General features: G+C 41.2%; 1 protein-coding gene across 1 annotated transcript in view; it reads right to left on the minus strand.

Moving 5' to 3' along the window:
- The window catches only part of palm1b (paralemmin 1b), a 52,881-nt gene that overhangs the window by 16,514 nt on the left and 17,904 nt on the right, over positions 1-18,463 (minus strand). The window contains exons 2-3 of the mRNA XM_036565415.1: positions 10,882-10,927; positions 3,491-3,571 (exon numbers count right to left, since the gene is read on the minus strand). Of these exons, the coding sequence (XP_036421308.1) occupies positions 3,491-3,571; positions 10,882-10,926 (126 nt within the window). The 5' untranslated portion in view covers position 10,927. The remainder of the gene's footprint in view (positions 1-3,490; positions 3,572-10,881; positions 10,928-18,463) is intronic.

Genomic DNA, 18,463 nt, shown 5'->3' on the forward strand with positions numbered 1-18,463 from the left:
CAATGAATTATTCAGTAACTTACATGAATTATTCAGTATCTACTATGAATTGCCCAGTATCTACTATGAATTACTCAGTATCTACTATGAATTATTCAGTATCTACTATGAATTATTGAGTATCTACAATGAATTATTCAGTATCTACTATGAATTATTCAGTATCTACTATGAATTATTGAGTATCTACAATGAATTATTCAGTATCTACTATGAATTATTCAGTATCTACTATGAATTATTCAGTGTCTACTATGAATTATTCAGTATCTACTATGAATGATTCAGCAACTAATATGAATTATTCAGTATCTACAATGAATTATTCAGTATCTACTATGAATTACTCAGTATCTACTATGAATTATTCAGTATCTACTATGAATTACTCAGTATCTACTATGAATTGCTCAGTATCTACTACGAATCATTCAGTATCTACTATGAATTATTCAGTATCTACTATGAATTATTCAGTATCTACTATGAATCATTCAGCAACTAATATGAATTATTCAGTATCTACTATGAATTATTCAGTATCTACTATGAATTATTCAGTATCTACTATGAATTACTCAGTATCTACTATGAATTGCTCAGTATCTACTATGAATTATTCAGTATCTACTATGAATTATTCAGTATCTACTATGAATTACTCAGTATCTACTATGAATTGCTCAGTATCTACTATGAATTATTCAGTATCTACTATGAATTACTCAGTATCTACTATGAATTGCTCAGTATCTACTATGAATCATTCAGTATCTACTATGAATTATTCAGTATCTACTATGAATTATTCAGCGTCTACTATGAATTATTCAGCATCTACTATGAATTGCTCAGTATCTACAATGAATTATTCAGTATCTACTATGAATCATTCAGTATCTACTATGAATTATTCAGTATCTACTATGAATTACTCAGTATCTACTATGAATTACCCAGCATCTACTATGAATCATTCAGTATCTACAATGAATTATTCAGTATCTACTATGAATCATTCAGTATCTACAATGAATTATTCAGTATCTACTATGAATTATTCAGTATCTACTGTGAATTATTCAGTATCTACTATGAATCGCTCAGTATCTACTATGAATCATTCATTATCTACTATGAATTATTCAGTATCTACTATGAATTATTCAGTATCTACTGTGAATTATTCGGTATCTACTATGAATTACCCAGCATCTACTATGAATCATTCAGTATCTACTATGAATTTCACAGCATCTACTATGAATCATTCAGTATCTACTATGAATCATTCTTTAACTAATATGAATCATTCAGTATCTACTATGAATTGCTCAGTATCTACTATGAAGCTAATGTGTAGGTTTTGTAGTTATGAAACACCCACAGGGGTCAAAAATGAGTTCCAAGAACTCTGGGAATAGAGATGGGTGTTTTCACACACAAACAGTGGGCTAATTGGTGGGGGGCTGAGGGTCTAACATAGCAGCACAGCGCTCAGTCAGAGAGGATACAGATTTTTCTCTGTCCCTAAAAACAGGAAGCTGCTGTTAGAGCCCCCCCGTCCCCTTTCTGTGACTTCAAAATGGACAAAAATCATTCTCACGTTACGCCTTTCAACAGAGGGGCTTTATATAGGAAGATCAGGGGGGGCGGTGGGTGGGGGGGGTTAATTAATTTCTCAGGCGGGACACACCCAGGCAGGCTGATCCCAGGAGCTTCTAACGATCCTCTGAATGATGACATCAACAAACCCACAGACACCTGCTCGTTTGACGCTCTTCCCACAGTTCACTACACTAATCAATAACAAGAAATTACCCAGAAGCCTCATCAGCTGAATCTACTCTCAGCTGTCTGATTGTTCAGTGAGTCACTCTTCACCTCTATTCCAGCTTCCATTCTTCTCATTCATTTTCAGGAGCCTCACTTTCAGTTCCTCAAAGAATCTGCAGACACACCTCCAATGTTCAGTCTTAGAAGCTGGTTGATCATTTTCTGAAGTAATCAAACACATTCAGTGGTGTTGAGGTCTGGACTCTGGGGTGGTCAGTCCATTGTTCAGCTTCTTTGTTTGATGTGTCCGTCTCCTTTTCTCAGTGAGGTTCTTCTTGATCAGCTACACATCCTTTCAGACCCACAGCGCTGAGTCGTCTTCTCACAGTGGAAGGATGGACAGAAACACCTGTGGATGTTTTCAGATCTGAAGCAGCTTGATTTTCTCCTCTCTCTCAGAGATGAAAGCTTTAAGTGCTGTTTATCTGATGGGGGCAGTTTTGGTGGTCTACCAGGTAGAGGGCTGCCTGGGACTGTTTTTTTTAGTCCCGCTCCCACCCGCGCAGCTCTGACGTCCGATATCTGACACAGTCTATTCACAAATACATTATTCTCTGCTGAAATAACACGGCAGTCATGGTCATCAGGCTCTCTGTGAAGCAACTTCACCAAACGCCATTTATTCCCAGTAAACACAAAGCAAGGATTGACCCCTTACCTGGCCGGGGCCCACCCGCCGACCCAAAGTTTTATTACACACTTATATAACAAGAATAGCTCAGCCAGTTTGCATTGAAGTCCCTGTAGTTACTGGATAATAAGCCTTAACATGTAATAAGACTGAGATTTTAAGGAATTAAACCACAGAGCGGTTTTGTTCTGTGTTTTGCTGGGCAGCCGTGGCCGTCAGACTGAAGGCTCTGTCGTCTCTATAAGCTACAAGAATTTGCATGTTGTTCATGTGATCGGCTGCTTCACAGCTCTTTAGAGTGACACTCATTTTAACTGTTCTACTGTTATTGTATGTTGTTTATATATGACCGTCAACACCTACTTTATTTAGGCTATTCACTCATTTTTCCCTTCATGCGTGCTTCGTTCCGCTCCTGCTGCAGTGGCCTGGTTACCCACCCACAACACTGAAAATTAGTCCTGCACTGCAAGATATTAAGAGTGTAGACCTCTACTATCGAGTCTTCCAGGTGGTCATTAGGAGTCAAATTTTTTTGGATCGTTTTAAATCTAATTCTCTCAGAAACATTTCCTGAAAACGAACTTGTACTGAATGGTTGTTTTGACTGGAAATGAACTAAATGAAGGGACGTCTGCACAGTTCTGTAAACAATCACTGTCATGTTTTGTTTCATAATGAATTACCCTAAGATTTGATTTACGTTCTGTATGGACAGGTTCAAAGCTGCACTTCAGACTTTTTCTGTTACACAACAACAAGTTTTCATCGAATTCAGATCATAATAAAATATCTCCTCTTTTGTGGTTTGGAGTGAAAGTTCAGAATCTGTACTTTCCACAGTTTCTCCACTCGTTTCAATGAACGACGAGTCAGAAATCATTCAGATGAAATGCTTCTGTTGTTGCTGATGATCGTTGTGGACCTTCTTAAGGTCAGTCATCTCTAAATCAGGTCTGCCTGGACAGAGACCACCAGCACAGCAAATGGGGAAAAAAAAAACCTCATCAGTTCTTGTACTACCTTAAGGTGTTGTAGCTGTCTGCGGTCGTCCTCCAGCTGTCTCCTTTTATTCTCTATCTCAGCCTGCCGCTTCCTCTTTTCCTGGAAAACAGAGAGAGAGAGAGAGAAAAAGAGAGAGAGAGGGAGAGAAAGAGAGAGAGAGAGAGAGAGAGAGAGAGAGAGAGAGAGAGAGAGAGGGGGGAGAGAGAGAGAGAGTAAGAGAGAAGGAAAGAGAGAGGGAGAAAGAGAGAGAGAGAGAGAGAGAGAGAGAGAGAGAGAGAGAGAGAGAGAGAGAGTGAGAGAGAGGGAGAGTGAGAAAGAGGGAGAGAGAGAGGGGGAGAGAGAGGGGGAGAGAGAGGGGGAGAGAGAGAGAGGGGGAGAGAGAGAGAGAGAGAGAGAGAGAGGAGAGAGAGAGAGGGAGAGAGAGAGGAGAGAGAGAGGAGAGAGAGAGAGAGAGAGTGAGAGAGAGGAGAGGAGAGAGAGGGAGAGAGAGAGAGGGAGGGAAAGCAAGAGTTCAGTAATTTTACCAGCCTCTCTTTATCACTTAGAATTAAACAGGTTGTTTTTGTTACTGTGCCTTTAAGATTGATATATGTAAATAATGCTGGAGGCTGAATGGGTGGAGCTAAACGGCTGTAGGCTGAATGGGTGGAGCTAAACGGCTGTAGGCTGAATGGGTGGAGCTAAACGGCTGTAGGCTGAATGGGTGGAGCTAAACGGCTGTAGACTGAATGGGTGGGGCTAAACTGCTGTAGGCTGAATGGGTGGAGCTAAACGGCTGTAGGCTGAATGGGTGGAGCTAAACGGCTGTAGCTGAATTGGTGGAGCTAAACTGCTGTAGCTGAATGGGTGGAGCTAAATGGCTGTAGACTGAATGGGTGGGGCTAAACTGCTGTAGCTGAATGGTGGGGCTAAACTGCTGTAGCTGAATGGTGGAGCTAAACTGCTGTAGCTGAATGGTGGAGCTAAACTGCTGTAGCTGAATGGTGGGGCTAAACTGCTGTAGCTGAATGGTGGGGCTAAACTGCTGTAGCTGAATGGTGGGGCTAAACTGCTGTAGCTGAATGGTGGAGCTAAACTGCTGTAGCTGAATGGTGGGGCTAAACTGCTGTAGCTGAATGGTGGAGCTAAACTGCTGTAGCTGAATGGTGGAGCTAAACTGCTGTAGCTGAATGGTGGGGCTAAACTGCTGTAGCTGAATGGTGGAGCTAAACTGCTGTAGCTGAATGGTGGAGCTAAACTGCTGTAGCTGAATGGTGGGGCTAAACTGCTGTAGACTGAATGGGTGGAGCTAAACTGCTGTAGCTGAATGGTGGAGCTAAACTGCTGTAGACTGAATGGTGGGGCTAAACTGCTGTAGCTGAATGGTGGAGCTAAACTGCTGTAGACTGAATGGTGGAGCTAAACTGCTGTAGGCTGAAAAGGCGTTGTTTTAACAATGTTTACATTCTGCATCAAACTGTTCCGTATATCGACCCTATAATCGTTACTTTCTATCAGATTCAGTTTGGTGACTCACTGCAATTAGTGTGTGTGGATAAAATGGATCAGCCAAGCTTTCCAGAAACATGAAGCTAAAGCGCTCTTATTGTAAATGCATGTCCATGGATGAGGCCAGCACAGTTCCTCTCTCAGAGTTAATATTATTACTGATATGATCTGACAAATCAGACGTTCTGCTGCTCTGTGCTGCACCATCACATCACTGAGGAGCCCAACAATCACAGGAAGTGACCATCTAGCAGAGGGAGAAAATCAGGAAAAGCTGAACTGGACTATTATAGGCACAGGCTCGGCCGTATCAGCATCTGCAGGAAACCCTCTCATGTCTGACATGAGAGAAGAGCAGCATTTAAAGACTGTAAGAGTGGCTGAGCGTGACTCTCCTCTCCTCATCTCCATCAATAATTCAACATGCTAAAGTGATTTTGTGAAGACGGCAGAACATCAAGAACATCAGCCTTTACATATCACAGTCAGGGCAGGAAACATTCTTCAAAGGGCCCATATTCTACATTTTTATACTTTATTCTTCCCACTGAGGTCCAGTTTGTGTGGTTTCTTGTACCAAACACAGCCATAATTTATTTTACCATGACCATCTATGCCTTAGACTTAGACAGGCTGTTGTTGTTGCTGTGCCTTTAAGACTAATATGTGTAAATGAACTCTGTTTTGATTGGCTGCCTCATTCCAGGCTGAAACACTCCTTATAACTTCAACATACTTTGTTAGCCCCCTTTTACCCTGTTCTTCAGTGGTCAGGACCCCCATGGACCCTCACAGAGCAGGTACTATTTGGGTGGTGGATCATTCTCAGCACTGCAGTAACACTGACGTGGTGGTGGTGCATTAGTGTGTGTTGTGCTGGTCTGAGTGGATCAGACACAGCAGTGCTGCTGGAGTTTTTAAACACTGTGTCCACTCACTGTCCACTCTATTAGACACTCCTACATTGTCAGTCCACCTTGTAGATGTAAAGTCAGAGACGACAGCTCATCTGCTGCTGCACAGTTTGTGTTGGTCATCCTCTAGTCCTTCATCAGTGAGTCACAGGACGCTGCCCACAGGACGCTGTTGGCTGGATATTTTTGGTTGGTGGACTATTCTCAGTCCAGCAGTGACACTGAGGTGTTTAAAATCTCCAGCAGCACTGCTGTGTCTGATCCACTCAGACCAGCGCAACACACACTAACACACCACCACCACATGAGTGTTACTGCAGTGCTGAGAATGATCCACCACCCAAATAGCACCTGCTCTGTGAGGGTCCATGGGGGTCCTGACCACTGAAGAACAGGGTAAAAGGGGGCTAACAAAGTATCAGAGAAACAGATGGACTACAGTCTGTAACTGTAGAACTAGAGAGTGAAACTATACGGTCAGTGGAGCTGATAAAGTAGACGCTGAATGAGTTTTAATGTTATGGCTGATGAACACAAACACACACAGAATTTAAAGTTGCTGTAGTTCAGTGTTTTAACCACTAGAGATGCACATATGTTCAATTTTGACTCATGCACCTTTGAATATGACCCAAAACTAAACTAGAGAATCATGAGGCCCTGTGTTTACATTTGTTATCTCGTGTTTGTTTTATAAATTCATTTGCAGTCTGATCTTGTGTTTGTATATATAGTGTGTCTCTGGTCTTCTGACTGTAATGTGAGGCCCAATCCCTCCCAGCAATCTGCAGGATCCACAACCGAATAGAGGTGGTCTCTACAACCGAATAGAGGTGCAAACCGGTAGCTATAAACATCCCTACAGTATCTGTACTTAGCGGCTGCCTGGAGTCCATGTGGAGAAGTAGCTGCTGAGCCTTGTGGTTTTTCCATGAGGCTGAAGTCTCACTAAAATTTTCCATTCCACCTTAAATGGAGCATCAGTGTCAAGCAACTTCTGCTCCACTTAAGGTGGAATGGAAAATTTTAATACGAAGCAGGCTGGGCTTTGTTTCCCGATTACTCCTTGCTCTAGTCGCTGGCTAATTTGGGTGATGTCTTCACATATGAGTCTGCATATCTGAGGTATCAGCACAGGGACTTGATACTCACATTAAGCAGTGTCAGCACTCAATCTGCGCCCATCAGTACTGTACTCGACTAAAACAACCTCACCAATTCAAACAGCTGAGCTGATCAACCATCAAAGGTAGACTAACCAAACCAGTTCTTTTCCAGTTCTGAGAGCTGCTCAGTGCAGCTTTTTTTAGCGCCTACAGTGGTGTGAAAAAGTGTTTGCCCCCTTCCTGAGTTCTTATTCTTTTGCATGTTTGTCACACTTAAATTTTTCAGATCACCAAACAAATTTAAATATTAGACAAACATAACACAAGTAAACACAAAATGCAGTTTATAAATGAAGGTCTTTTTTATTAAAGGAAAAAGAAATCCAAATCTACAGGGCCCTGTGTGAAAAAGTGATTGCCCCTAAACCTAATAACTGGTTGGGCCACCCTTAGCAGCAACAACTGCAATCAAGCGTTTGCAATAACTGGCAATGAGTCTTTTACAGCGCTGTGGAGGAATTTTGGCCACTCATCTTTGTAGAATTGTTGTAATTCAGCCATACTGGAGGGTTTCCGAGCATGAACCGCCTTTTTAAGGTCGTGCCACAGCATCTCAATCGGATTCAGGTCAGGACTTTGACTAGGCCACTCCAAAGTCTTAATTTAGTTTTTCTTAAGCCATTCAGAGGAGGACTTGCTGGTGTGTTTTGGATCATTGTCCTGATGCGCTTCAGCTCGAGGTCACAAACAGATATTGCGGATATTCTCCTTCAGGATTTTTTGGTAGACAGCAGAATTCATGGTTCCATTTACCACAGCAAGTCCTCCAGGCCCTGAAGCAGCAAAACAGCCCCAGACCGTCACACTACCACCACCATATTTTACTGTTGGTATGATGTTCCTTTTCTGAAATGCTGTGTTACTTCTACGCCAGATGTAACGGGACATACACCTTCCAAAAAGTTCAACTTTTGTCTCGTCAGTCCACAGAGTATTCTCCCAAAAGTCTTGGGGATCATCAAGATGTTTTCTGGCAAAACTGAGACGAGCCTTTATGTTCTTTTTGCTCAGCAGTGGTTTTCGTCTTGGAACTCCATGCAGGCCATTTTTGCCCAGTTTCTTTCTTATGGTGGAGTCATGGACACTGACCTTAACTGAGGCAAGTGAGGCCTGCAGTTCTTTGGATGTTGTTGTGGGGTCTTTTGTGACCTCTTGGATGAGTCGTCGCTGCGCTCTTGGGGTAATTTTGGTCGGCCGGCCACTCCTGGGAAGGTTCACCACTGTTCCATGTTTTCGCCATTTGTGGATAAAGGCTCTCACTGTGGTTCGCTGGAGTCCCGAAGCTTTAGAAATGGCTTTATAACCTTTTCCAGACTGATAGATCTCAATTACTTTGTTTCTCATTTGTTCCTGAATTTCTCTGGATCGCAGCATGATGTCTAGCTTTTGAGGATCTTTTGGTCTACTTCACTTTGTCAGGCAGGTCCTATTTGTGATTTCTTGATTGAGAACAGGTGTGGCAGTAATCAGGCCTGGGTGTGGCTAGGGGAATTGAACTCAGCTTTTCAAAGATGTGATAAACCACAGTAAATTTGTGTTTTAATGGGGGGGCAATCACTTTTTCACAAAGGGCCCTGTAGGTTTGGATTTCTTTTTCCCTTAATAAAAAAGACCTTCATTTATAAACTGCATTTTGTGTTTACTTGTGTTATGTTTGTCTAATATTTAAATTTGTTTGGTGATCTGAAACATTTAAGTGTGACAAACATGCAAAAGAATAAGAACTCAGGAAGGGGGCAAACACTTTTTCACACCACTGTATTACTTCTAGGAATATCATGGATTGGTTAAAATAGAACTACAGAATATTCTCAATTTATTGAATGAAATCTGTATTCCAATCACAGCCCGTATTGTCTTGTGACCCCTGTATCGAAGAAAATTAATCATAACATATAGTACCATAACACTCCTACCGTAAACAGTAGAACTCAATCTGCTCTGCAGTTTGCATGTAAGCAGTTGGAAAACATTGATATTGCACATGCCACCAAGTAAAAATAGCTCACAAATATCTGACTATAAATAACTGACTACAACTCCCATGAGCATGTGGACATGATTATATGATCTCATATAAAGGCTGCTTTGCATTGGCTTTGACCAGAAGTTCAATAATTATCTTATTAATAGAACTCAATCATAGAAAACAATCACAATTTCTGGAAATCATTAGTGGGGTTCCACAGGGATCTATCCTTGGGCCAGTGTGTTTTACATTACATATACATATAATAATTAATTTGAATGTAATTAAATAACGAGGGTGGAAAACACACTGAAAACTGGAGAATTCATTTTTATGCCGATGAGACGGTCACGTATGTTTGTGCTGACCATGCACAGTAGCCATGGAGTATTCACAGAAAGATTTGAACTTGTTACAGAAATCATTACTTAGCCTGAAACCAGTGTTGAATGAGGGGGAGACAAAGCGCATGTTGTTTTTCAGATCTCACAGAATTGATGTTTTTAATAAAGTAAATACTTTGAATGGCTACAAATATTTGGGAACTGGATCGATGACGGGCTATCTTTTACAGCAGACACTAACAAGACAGAGCTTGTCTTTCTTCTGAAAGTAGAAACAAAGTTGATCAGGCTACAATGTTCTCAGTACTGAATCAGAGCCATCTGTATGACTGCAGCTCCTTCAGTACAGAAAACTATCACAGGGCACTTTGTTTCATTACTGGTGATGGACCCATCTCTGTGAGCTGTACTGCCATCTTTGTACTTAAGAAGGAAGCATTTATTGATTTTTATTTACTCTAAGCTCTATCAAAACTGCGTCCAGCCTACATTTCAGCTCTTTCTTTCAGAGCAAATAAAAAATGTATTAGGCTGGTTCTGTGTACCATTCTCTCAGCCTAATTATAGTTCCTTAACCAGCAGCTTGTTGCTACGTCAGAATAACGAGCTCCGCCCACTCGCTGCTCAGCCAGCAGTTCGTTCTCCAGCTCCTTACACTAAATTCCCAAACTGTCATCACCACTGAGCAGCTTTTCAGTCGGCAGCTGTGACAGAAGAACAGCTAAACAACCTGGAATCAGCCAGAAATGAACCCAACACCATTCGCCAAACATGTAGTCTGATCTTCAGAGTCTGACCAAATCAGACTGAGCCATAAAACTGCCGCAATATCAGGTTTAGCTCAGTTTTGTCAGTTTTTGCCAGATCAGTATTAATGTTGTTTTGTTCCAGCCAGTCTGTAAAGCATCTTACAGCCCATTTAGTTTGGCGAATGGTGTTGGGTTCATTTCTGGCTGATTCCAGGTTGTTTAGCTGTTCTTCTGTCACAGCTGCCACCTGAAAAGCTGCTCAGTGGTGATGACAGTTTGGGAATTTAGTGTCGTCTCATCTTCAGAGTCTGACCAAATCGGCTGTCGGTCAAATGTGATCTTAACAGTGTCCGTTTTCTGTTTGTGGCAAAGTAAGAAGTAAAAACGTTCAAATGTCTTGAGCGTCTCCTACAGCCGCCAAAGTCGTTGCTTAGCAACAGCGTCTCAGCAGAGTGACAGTGTTTGTGAAAAACCCGTGATGTTATGGTGAAATAACAGCACAGTTAGAACGCCTCTCAACCAATCAGCTTGTGTGGCCGGAAATAACTGTTGTGTAATGTGGAATAACTAGTTAGTGCTAAAATACATCTTTTAACTTTTAGGCAATTTAAAAGACTTTAAAACAACCTGACATGCTGATGCATCTCTATACTGTACTATACTGTATGCCTTACAGGCCCCCACATAAATGAGACCTTGGTTTCAGGAGGCTACCCCGCCCCGTATAAATAAAAAAGTGTCATGATATAACATCACTCTGTGTGAGAATGTACACTTACAGCTATGGCCTGAAGTCGCTCTTGCTGTGTCAAAGCCTCCGACATCCTGCAAAACAGAAAAATAACACAGATTAGTGCTACAGTGAGTGTGTTTACATGCACTTAATAATCTGACAACTGCAGAAAATCACATTTTGTCAGTAATCTGATCAGTGCATTTACATGCACATGAGTAATCAGATAAAGTGAAACTCCAGGTCTACATGAGTCAGACAGTAATCGGATTTCTGCTTTGCAACCAGCCAATTAACTCACAGGAAGACGTGACGTAAACGTAACATAACACTCAAACTTAATGTTGAGGCTTTTTTTAAACATCGTGCTACTTTACCCGAAAATATCACTGCTGTCGGAAGAAAACCTCACATTTCCATTTTTGCCGTTTTTCAGTTTTTGACATAATTCAAAAATGTCTGTTGCTCTTTACATTGCATGTAAGTTTCATGATCAACGGACCAAAAGAAACGACCCAGAATGACTGGGAAAAATTCTGGTTCCATTGACTTACATTGAAAGTAAAGTAGGTTTTTTCCTTCTCCTGTAAAGTTGTCATTTCTGAGATACAAGGTTTTCTTCCGGCAACAGCGATATGAACATACGCCATCTAGAAGATGAAGAATATTTAAATTCTTCATTTCGTCAAGAATGTATTTGGTTTCATCGTTGCGGCAAAAGTGTTTTGCTGCGGCTCGCTGTAATGCTGCATGCTTATTTCCGGTACTGCCGTCTGTTTTCATACATGTGCAGACTGAGAAATCCAAAAGAAATCAGAGTAAGAGTTTACAGCACTGAGAAATCTGATTACTGAGCTCAGGTCCAGCCCTTTTCTTCAGATTCAGATTTTCAATCAGATTTCTTAATCAGATTTCTAGACCCTTACTCCAATCTAAGAAATCAGAGTGTGCTGTTTACACGACCACTGGAATAATCAGATATCTGCAGAAATCCGATTATGATCGGATTATTAAGTGCATGTCTTTGAGCTTCCAGTTCTGTAGAACAGCCTGCTGTACACCTCGAACTTCAGTGGTGTAATGAAATGGCGTGTGGATGTGGACCGTGCATTACAGCTGGGGTCTGTAATGTGTCCAGGAAGGCTATACATTATGAGTCCAGCTGCTCCAGACGTCTCTCCTCTGAGACAAAACAGGTCGATAGCCAATCAATAACGCAACGGGAAGCTTTTCTCCTTGTTCCTGGAAAACAAACGGCGCAAACGAGTGGGGCTACGCCGGCCGCACCAGGACAGCAGCGCTGAAGGACACAGTTATGAACAGCATGTAAACTTCAGCACTGTTAAACAGACTCGCGCATTCCTTCATAAATTGGTTCCAGATTTTTTTATACATGAAGCTGAACCTGAGGGAAAGCCCTGCTCTGTTACAGACACTCAAATAAATAAATAATTATATCAGCACAAAGACACACAGCGTTCAAAGCCTGTACCGAACCTAGAGTTAGGAGTCCTGATTACGCAGCTAACAGAGTGGAAGATAAAGAGGAGCCAACTTTATGATTTGAGGCCTCAGTATAAAAAGAGCTGCACTGATTTTCCTCCATTCAAATGTATAAATCGCCTCCACATGAATACAATATAATACATTAACACAATTACTGCTTAAAGGGGAACCCCACAGGTTTTTCAAAATTCCTCCATTACTCAGTGTGTGAGATGTAATCAGAGAGATTCAGAGAGGTTTGGTGTGAAATGGTTCAGATGTCTTTACAGTGGTGGTGATAGGAACCAGGGGTCGCCATGACTACAACACAAATATAGATATATTTTATTTACTATCCAGAACCACCAGTGAACCTACACGAGTCTTCTGAGTTTATATGGAATGTTGAGGATGGTAAATAGTGGGAAATCTGAAACAATAAGTTTTCTTTGGGGACTATTTTGCCTCACAACACCCTGCATACTGCGTATCCCTCCACCATGAATGGATTTTGAGGCCAGAATCTTCTCTAAACTATCCTAAAACAGTGTCTCAGACATCAGGCAGTGAATTCATAACCATTTCATGTAGTAACTTTCTGTGAGGGAGCTTTTAGAGGTGGACGTCTGGTTTCTATCACCACCACTGTGAACAGTTCTGACTCGGTAAGTTTCTCTAGAACAGAGCGTTTCACACCAAACCACTCTGAATGACTCTGTTTACATCTTAACCACTTAATTATGCAGGAATTTTGAAAAATGGGGTGTTGAAGTAAATAAACTGAAAGACTAACCACACATTCACATTAGCAGACAACAAAGCAACAGATGTCCAGTCATTTCCTGTGGGAAGTAGGCAGGATTTAATGACAAGTGACATGTTGAGTTGAAACTTTCTGTAAATGCTCTATGATGTACTGAAGCAACAATCTAACTGATTGGCTCAAACTAAATCCTCAGATCAATCACAGACACCGAGGTCTAGTCTTGGCTCTTTGAACTTTTTGTTCCTACCCGTATTTTGTTTTTATTCCCAATTATATCTCACAAAAAATGGAAGAGAATCTTATAAACTTGTAAACCTATAAAAACGGTTCATATTTTAAACAATACAGAAAGGCTCAAGGTGGCATGTATCCTCCAACAAGGGGACCTGTTTGTGTTGTTCAGTGTTGTTAGCTGTTAGTTTAAGTTGTGTGTGTGTTTATTGTGTTATTATTTATTATGTGTCAGTTTGTGGGTTTAGTTGGAGTTTTTGTGTGTGTCTGTGTGTGTGTGGTGGGGGGTAGGGGGCGGGGTGGGGTGTTTGGGGGGGGTTTCACTGTCGGGGTGAAGCCAGTGGCTAGAGGTGACGTCCCCCTCGAGTCCCTTTTTTGCCAGTGTCTTGCATAAAGAGCACTTATTGTAGCAGAACCAGGCTCCCCCTGTGTTTCCTCTTCTGCTGATGCTACAATCGTTTTTCATTTTCTTGTCAGAAGCTCAACAGTGTACATGCCCACCCATGACAACAAGAGTAGCCTCGAACACACCCACAAGAGAGAAACTTGAGGCGACATTAGTGACCCGTCATCCCCAAATTGGAACGTACACTAAGGCCTCGTCCACAAGTATCCAAACATTTTAAAAACAGCTTTTTTCCCCAAAGTCAAGTCCAGTCAAAGTTTATTTATGTAGCGCTTTTTACAACAGGTGTCGTCACAAAGCAGCTTTACAGAAAAATCTGGGTCTGACCCCCACGAGCGTCGCCAATGGCGACAGTGGCAAGGAGAAACTCCCTAAGAGCAAGGGAAGAAACCTTGAGAGGAACCAAGACTCAGAAGGGGAACCCATCCTCCTCTGGTCGACACCGGATAGTAAACAGCGTTAGAATGAAATATTAAATACAAAACAGGAAAAACAGGTGGAGCAACGGTTAATTAGATAGTTTGAGTTTATGCTGCAGCAGCAGGAGGGTCAGTTCATGAGGGTGAGGTTTGCACAGCTTTGTACAGCATGAAGCTCAACGGTGGTCAAAACAATGCAGATCATCCAACGGAGATGGAGCTCTGGTGACTCTAGCAGCTCTGGTGGCTCCCATATGGTGACTCAGGCAGACGTTGCTCAGGGGCTCAAATAAAGGGACTTTCAAAAATCTCACTTTCAAAAATTTCACCACTTTCAAAAATCTCCCTGTCCACACGTCAACACGTCTCAACACGTCATGACGTTCCATGTCAGATGCCACAAGAAGAACAATGTCAGCATATTCATACTTTTTTTTGTCAGCATATTCATACTTTTAACAAAGTAACAGCGGCGATTTACAAACACAGCAGGCTTTGAACTGCAGGCCGTCTCACACAAACTCAATGTCCGATTCCTGCCAGAAAATAAAAGTCTAAAAAAGCGCAAGAAAGCCTGCCACCTGCTGCCTTGTGGCTGTTTACGTTGCCATGGTTACGTCACGGTTACGTCACCATCTTTGAAACACCAACACATACATACATACATCATCTAAACCGCTTATCCTTCTGGGTCGCGGTGGGGTGCTGGAGCCTATCCCAGCTGTCATTGGGCGGAAGGCAGGATACACCCTGGACAGGTCGCCAGTCCATCGCAGGGCAGACAGACATACATATACAATCACACACTCACACCTAGGGGCAATTTCAGCATTTCCAATTGGCCTGACTGCATGTCTTTGGACCGTGGGAGGAAACCGGAGAACCCGGAGGAAACCCACGCAGACACGGGGAGAACATGCAAACTCCACACAGAGAGGACCCCGGTCGCCCGGCCGGGAATCGAACCCAGGCCCTTCTTGCTGTGAGGCGACAGCGCTACCCACTGCACCACCGTGCCGCCCCAACACCAACACAGTCCTTATCAAAAATCTTCTATCTGAATATGGTTAATGATCAGCAAATCACATATATTTCTACATACTATAGAATATAATTAAAAATTTTAATTTAATTATATTATATTATGACATATAATAAAATTCTCTACTGCTGGTAATTATTTTCAGTACTTCAATTACATAATCAATCATAACAATGATGGTAATTACCATTATCAAGTAATTGTAAGCACTTGATACAATAATTAGATTGAGTTTACTTACAATTGTGTTATTATCATCATGATAATGAAAATATCATTACTTAATTACATCAATTAATTACTCTCTAGAGTAATCTATAGAAAGACAATTTAAAATCATTATTTTTTTTATATACACACACACACACACATATATATACATATATATATATATATATATATATACATATATATTATATATATATATATATATATATAATTTAAATTTAGAATGAATTATAATTACAATCATCAAGTGACATATATTATTATTCATAAATTAATTGGGGTATTTCTGACATTTGCAGTCAAGGTGACACCTGATGTAAGAGAACTGTAGCAGTATATTTGACGCCTCTGCTCTGGGGGGTTAATAAAAAACAGGAGAGCTCAGTTTAATTAAAAACATGTTAGCACCACCAAATCACCCCCGAACTGCTGCGCACACAGAAGCAAACGGAAACCCAGTCGTCAGCTGGATTTCAGAGTCCTGCAGATGCAGTAAATGTAAACGGCTACAGACATGAGCAAGTTAACAGCAGGATGTCAGCATTTTTTTAAAAATCACAGTTTTGAGTGATCAAAAATGCTGTTATTGCGTGGACAAGAGGCCAAAACACAGAGAAAAACCTAAAATATCTGGATACGTGTGGATGGGATCACTTCAACGTTATTTCATACACAATAATAACTCATTCATTTATACAGAGAAGATTTAAATATTACAAACTATATACTAAAATGTATGTTTAAATATTTAATTTAATATTTTAAGAATTCTGTGAACAGTGGGGCCATTACATCATAAATAATATGCTTTACCTATATTTATGCTAATTTTTGTCAAGTTATTTTGCTTTGAGATTTAATCTCCACTTTTACAACTGTTTTATTTTAACTACAGCTTTCTGTCTTTTTAAAAATCTGCTTAATTTCTTTATTCTAACACACTTAACTCATCTTCCTCCTTTATTTTCCTCCTTTATTTTCCTCATTTTCCCCTTTTGCCTCCTTCATTTCCCCCATTTTCCTCCTTCACCTTCCTCATTTTCCCCTTCATCTTCATTTTCCTTCTTCATTTCCCCATTTTCCTCATTTTTCTTTTCCTTCTGCTCATCTGAAAGCTGTTCAGGACGAGTTGACTACAATCATTTTATGCATTTATCTGAAACCAAACATTTGTGTAGAGATTCCATGTGAACGCTGGTGTAAATGTGTTAGTGGTTGTGGCATCACAGTCTTAACGAATGGACTGCTTTGTGATAATTACTGTTGTTATCAATAAATACATAAATACACATGTAAAGAATAAAAAACTATGTTTTTGCAGCTTAGTTTCCGTACATAAACTCTGTGCAGCAATACATTTTGAAACGGTAAAATTTTGATGACAGAAGTCCTTTAACTCTATGGAACCGAGCGTCTTGTGAGCGATCCATTCTGAGAACAGGACCCCTTAAACTCATTATGGCTTATATTCCTAATCGTTTTCTCATGTTTAGGAATAGAGCTTGTGTCACAGACTGAACAAAAAGCTTTCTTCAGATCACAATCTTTTAATTGACCCTTGGCCTTGAAGGGTTAAGCATTATTTTCAACCAGGCAGGACTTATTATGAAGCTTACCTCATATCCTACAGGCTGTGTTGATGTATTTTATTCATGTGGACACATTTGAATCAAATAAATTCAGCATATTTCAGTGACTGTGCAGAATAGCAAACATACACCCACACACCAATCACTCACGCTCATATATGGAAGAACTGGATCTCCTGAAGTATCCGCTATAATAAAGACTCATAATAATGCCATAAGAAACTATATGAGTGCCACTTCTATAATAATCTGAAATAATATGTTCTGTATTCTGTTTAATACTCTATGGATATACTTTTCTGGCAATTGTCGGTTGATGCCGATATCTGATATTTTTCATGTACATACGCTATATGGCCAAAAGTATGTGGACACCTGACCGTCACACCTATATGAGCTTGTTGGACGTTCCCATTTCAAAACTATGTGCATTAATATGGAGTTCTCCCCCCTTTGCGGGCTCTAACAGCTTCTACTCTTCTGGGAAGCTTCTACAAGATGTTGGAGAGTGTCTGTGGGAATTTGTGTCCATTCAGTCAAAAGAGCATTTGTGAGGTCAGACTCTGATGTTGGACAAGAGGGCCTTTGTTAGCCCCCTTTTATCCTGTTCTTCAGTGGTCAGGACCCCCATGGACCCTCACAGAGCAGGTACTATTTGGGTGGTGGATCATTCTCAGCACTGCAGTAACACTGACGTGGTGGTGGATCAGACACAGCAGTGCTGTGTGTGAGTTTTTAAACACTGTGTCCACTCGCTGTCCACTCTATTAGACACTCCTACCTTGTCAGTCCACCTTGTAGATGTAAAGTCAGAGACGATAGCTCATCTGCTGCTGCACAGTTTGTGTTGGTCATCCTCTAGTCCTTCATCAGTGGTCACAGGACGCTGCCCACAGGACGCTGTTGGCTGGATATTTTTGGTTGGTGGACTATTCTCAGTCCAGCAGTGACACTGAGGTGTTTAAAAACTCCAGCAGCACTGCTGTGTCTGATCCACTCAGACCAGCACAACACACACTAACACACCACCACCACGTCAGTGTTACTGCAGTGCTGAGAATGACCCACCACCCAAATAGTACCTGCTCTGTGAGGGTCCATGGGGGTCCTGACCACTGAAGAACAGGGTAACAAAGTATCAGAGAAACAGATGGACTACAGTCTGTAACTGTAGAACTACAAAGTGCACCTATATAGTAAGTGGAGCTGATAAAGTGGACAATGAGCGTAGAAACAAGGAGGTGGTCATAGGTGTAGCTTGCTTTAGTGAACTATAGTAATTGAATGTACTGTAAGATTCCCACAGGAATATGAAATTCCTGTAGCATTACTGAGGTCTTTTTCCATAAGCACTGAGAAATTCTGGGAAAAGTCATTTTCCAGGCCAGCACTGAGGACACAGTCACCAAGTATCAGAGTTAACTGATAAAATGAGGTCAGCCATGCAGTGAGGGAGATGGGC

Source organism: Colossoma macropomum, unplaced genomic scaffold, assembly GCF_904425465.1.
Source record: "Colossoma macropomum unplaced genomic scaffold, Colossoma_macropomum, whole genome shotgun sequence".
NCBI classification, from domain to species: domain Eukaryota; kingdom Metazoa; phylum Chordata; class Actinopteri; order Characiformes; family Serrasalmidae; genus Colossoma; species Colossoma macropomum.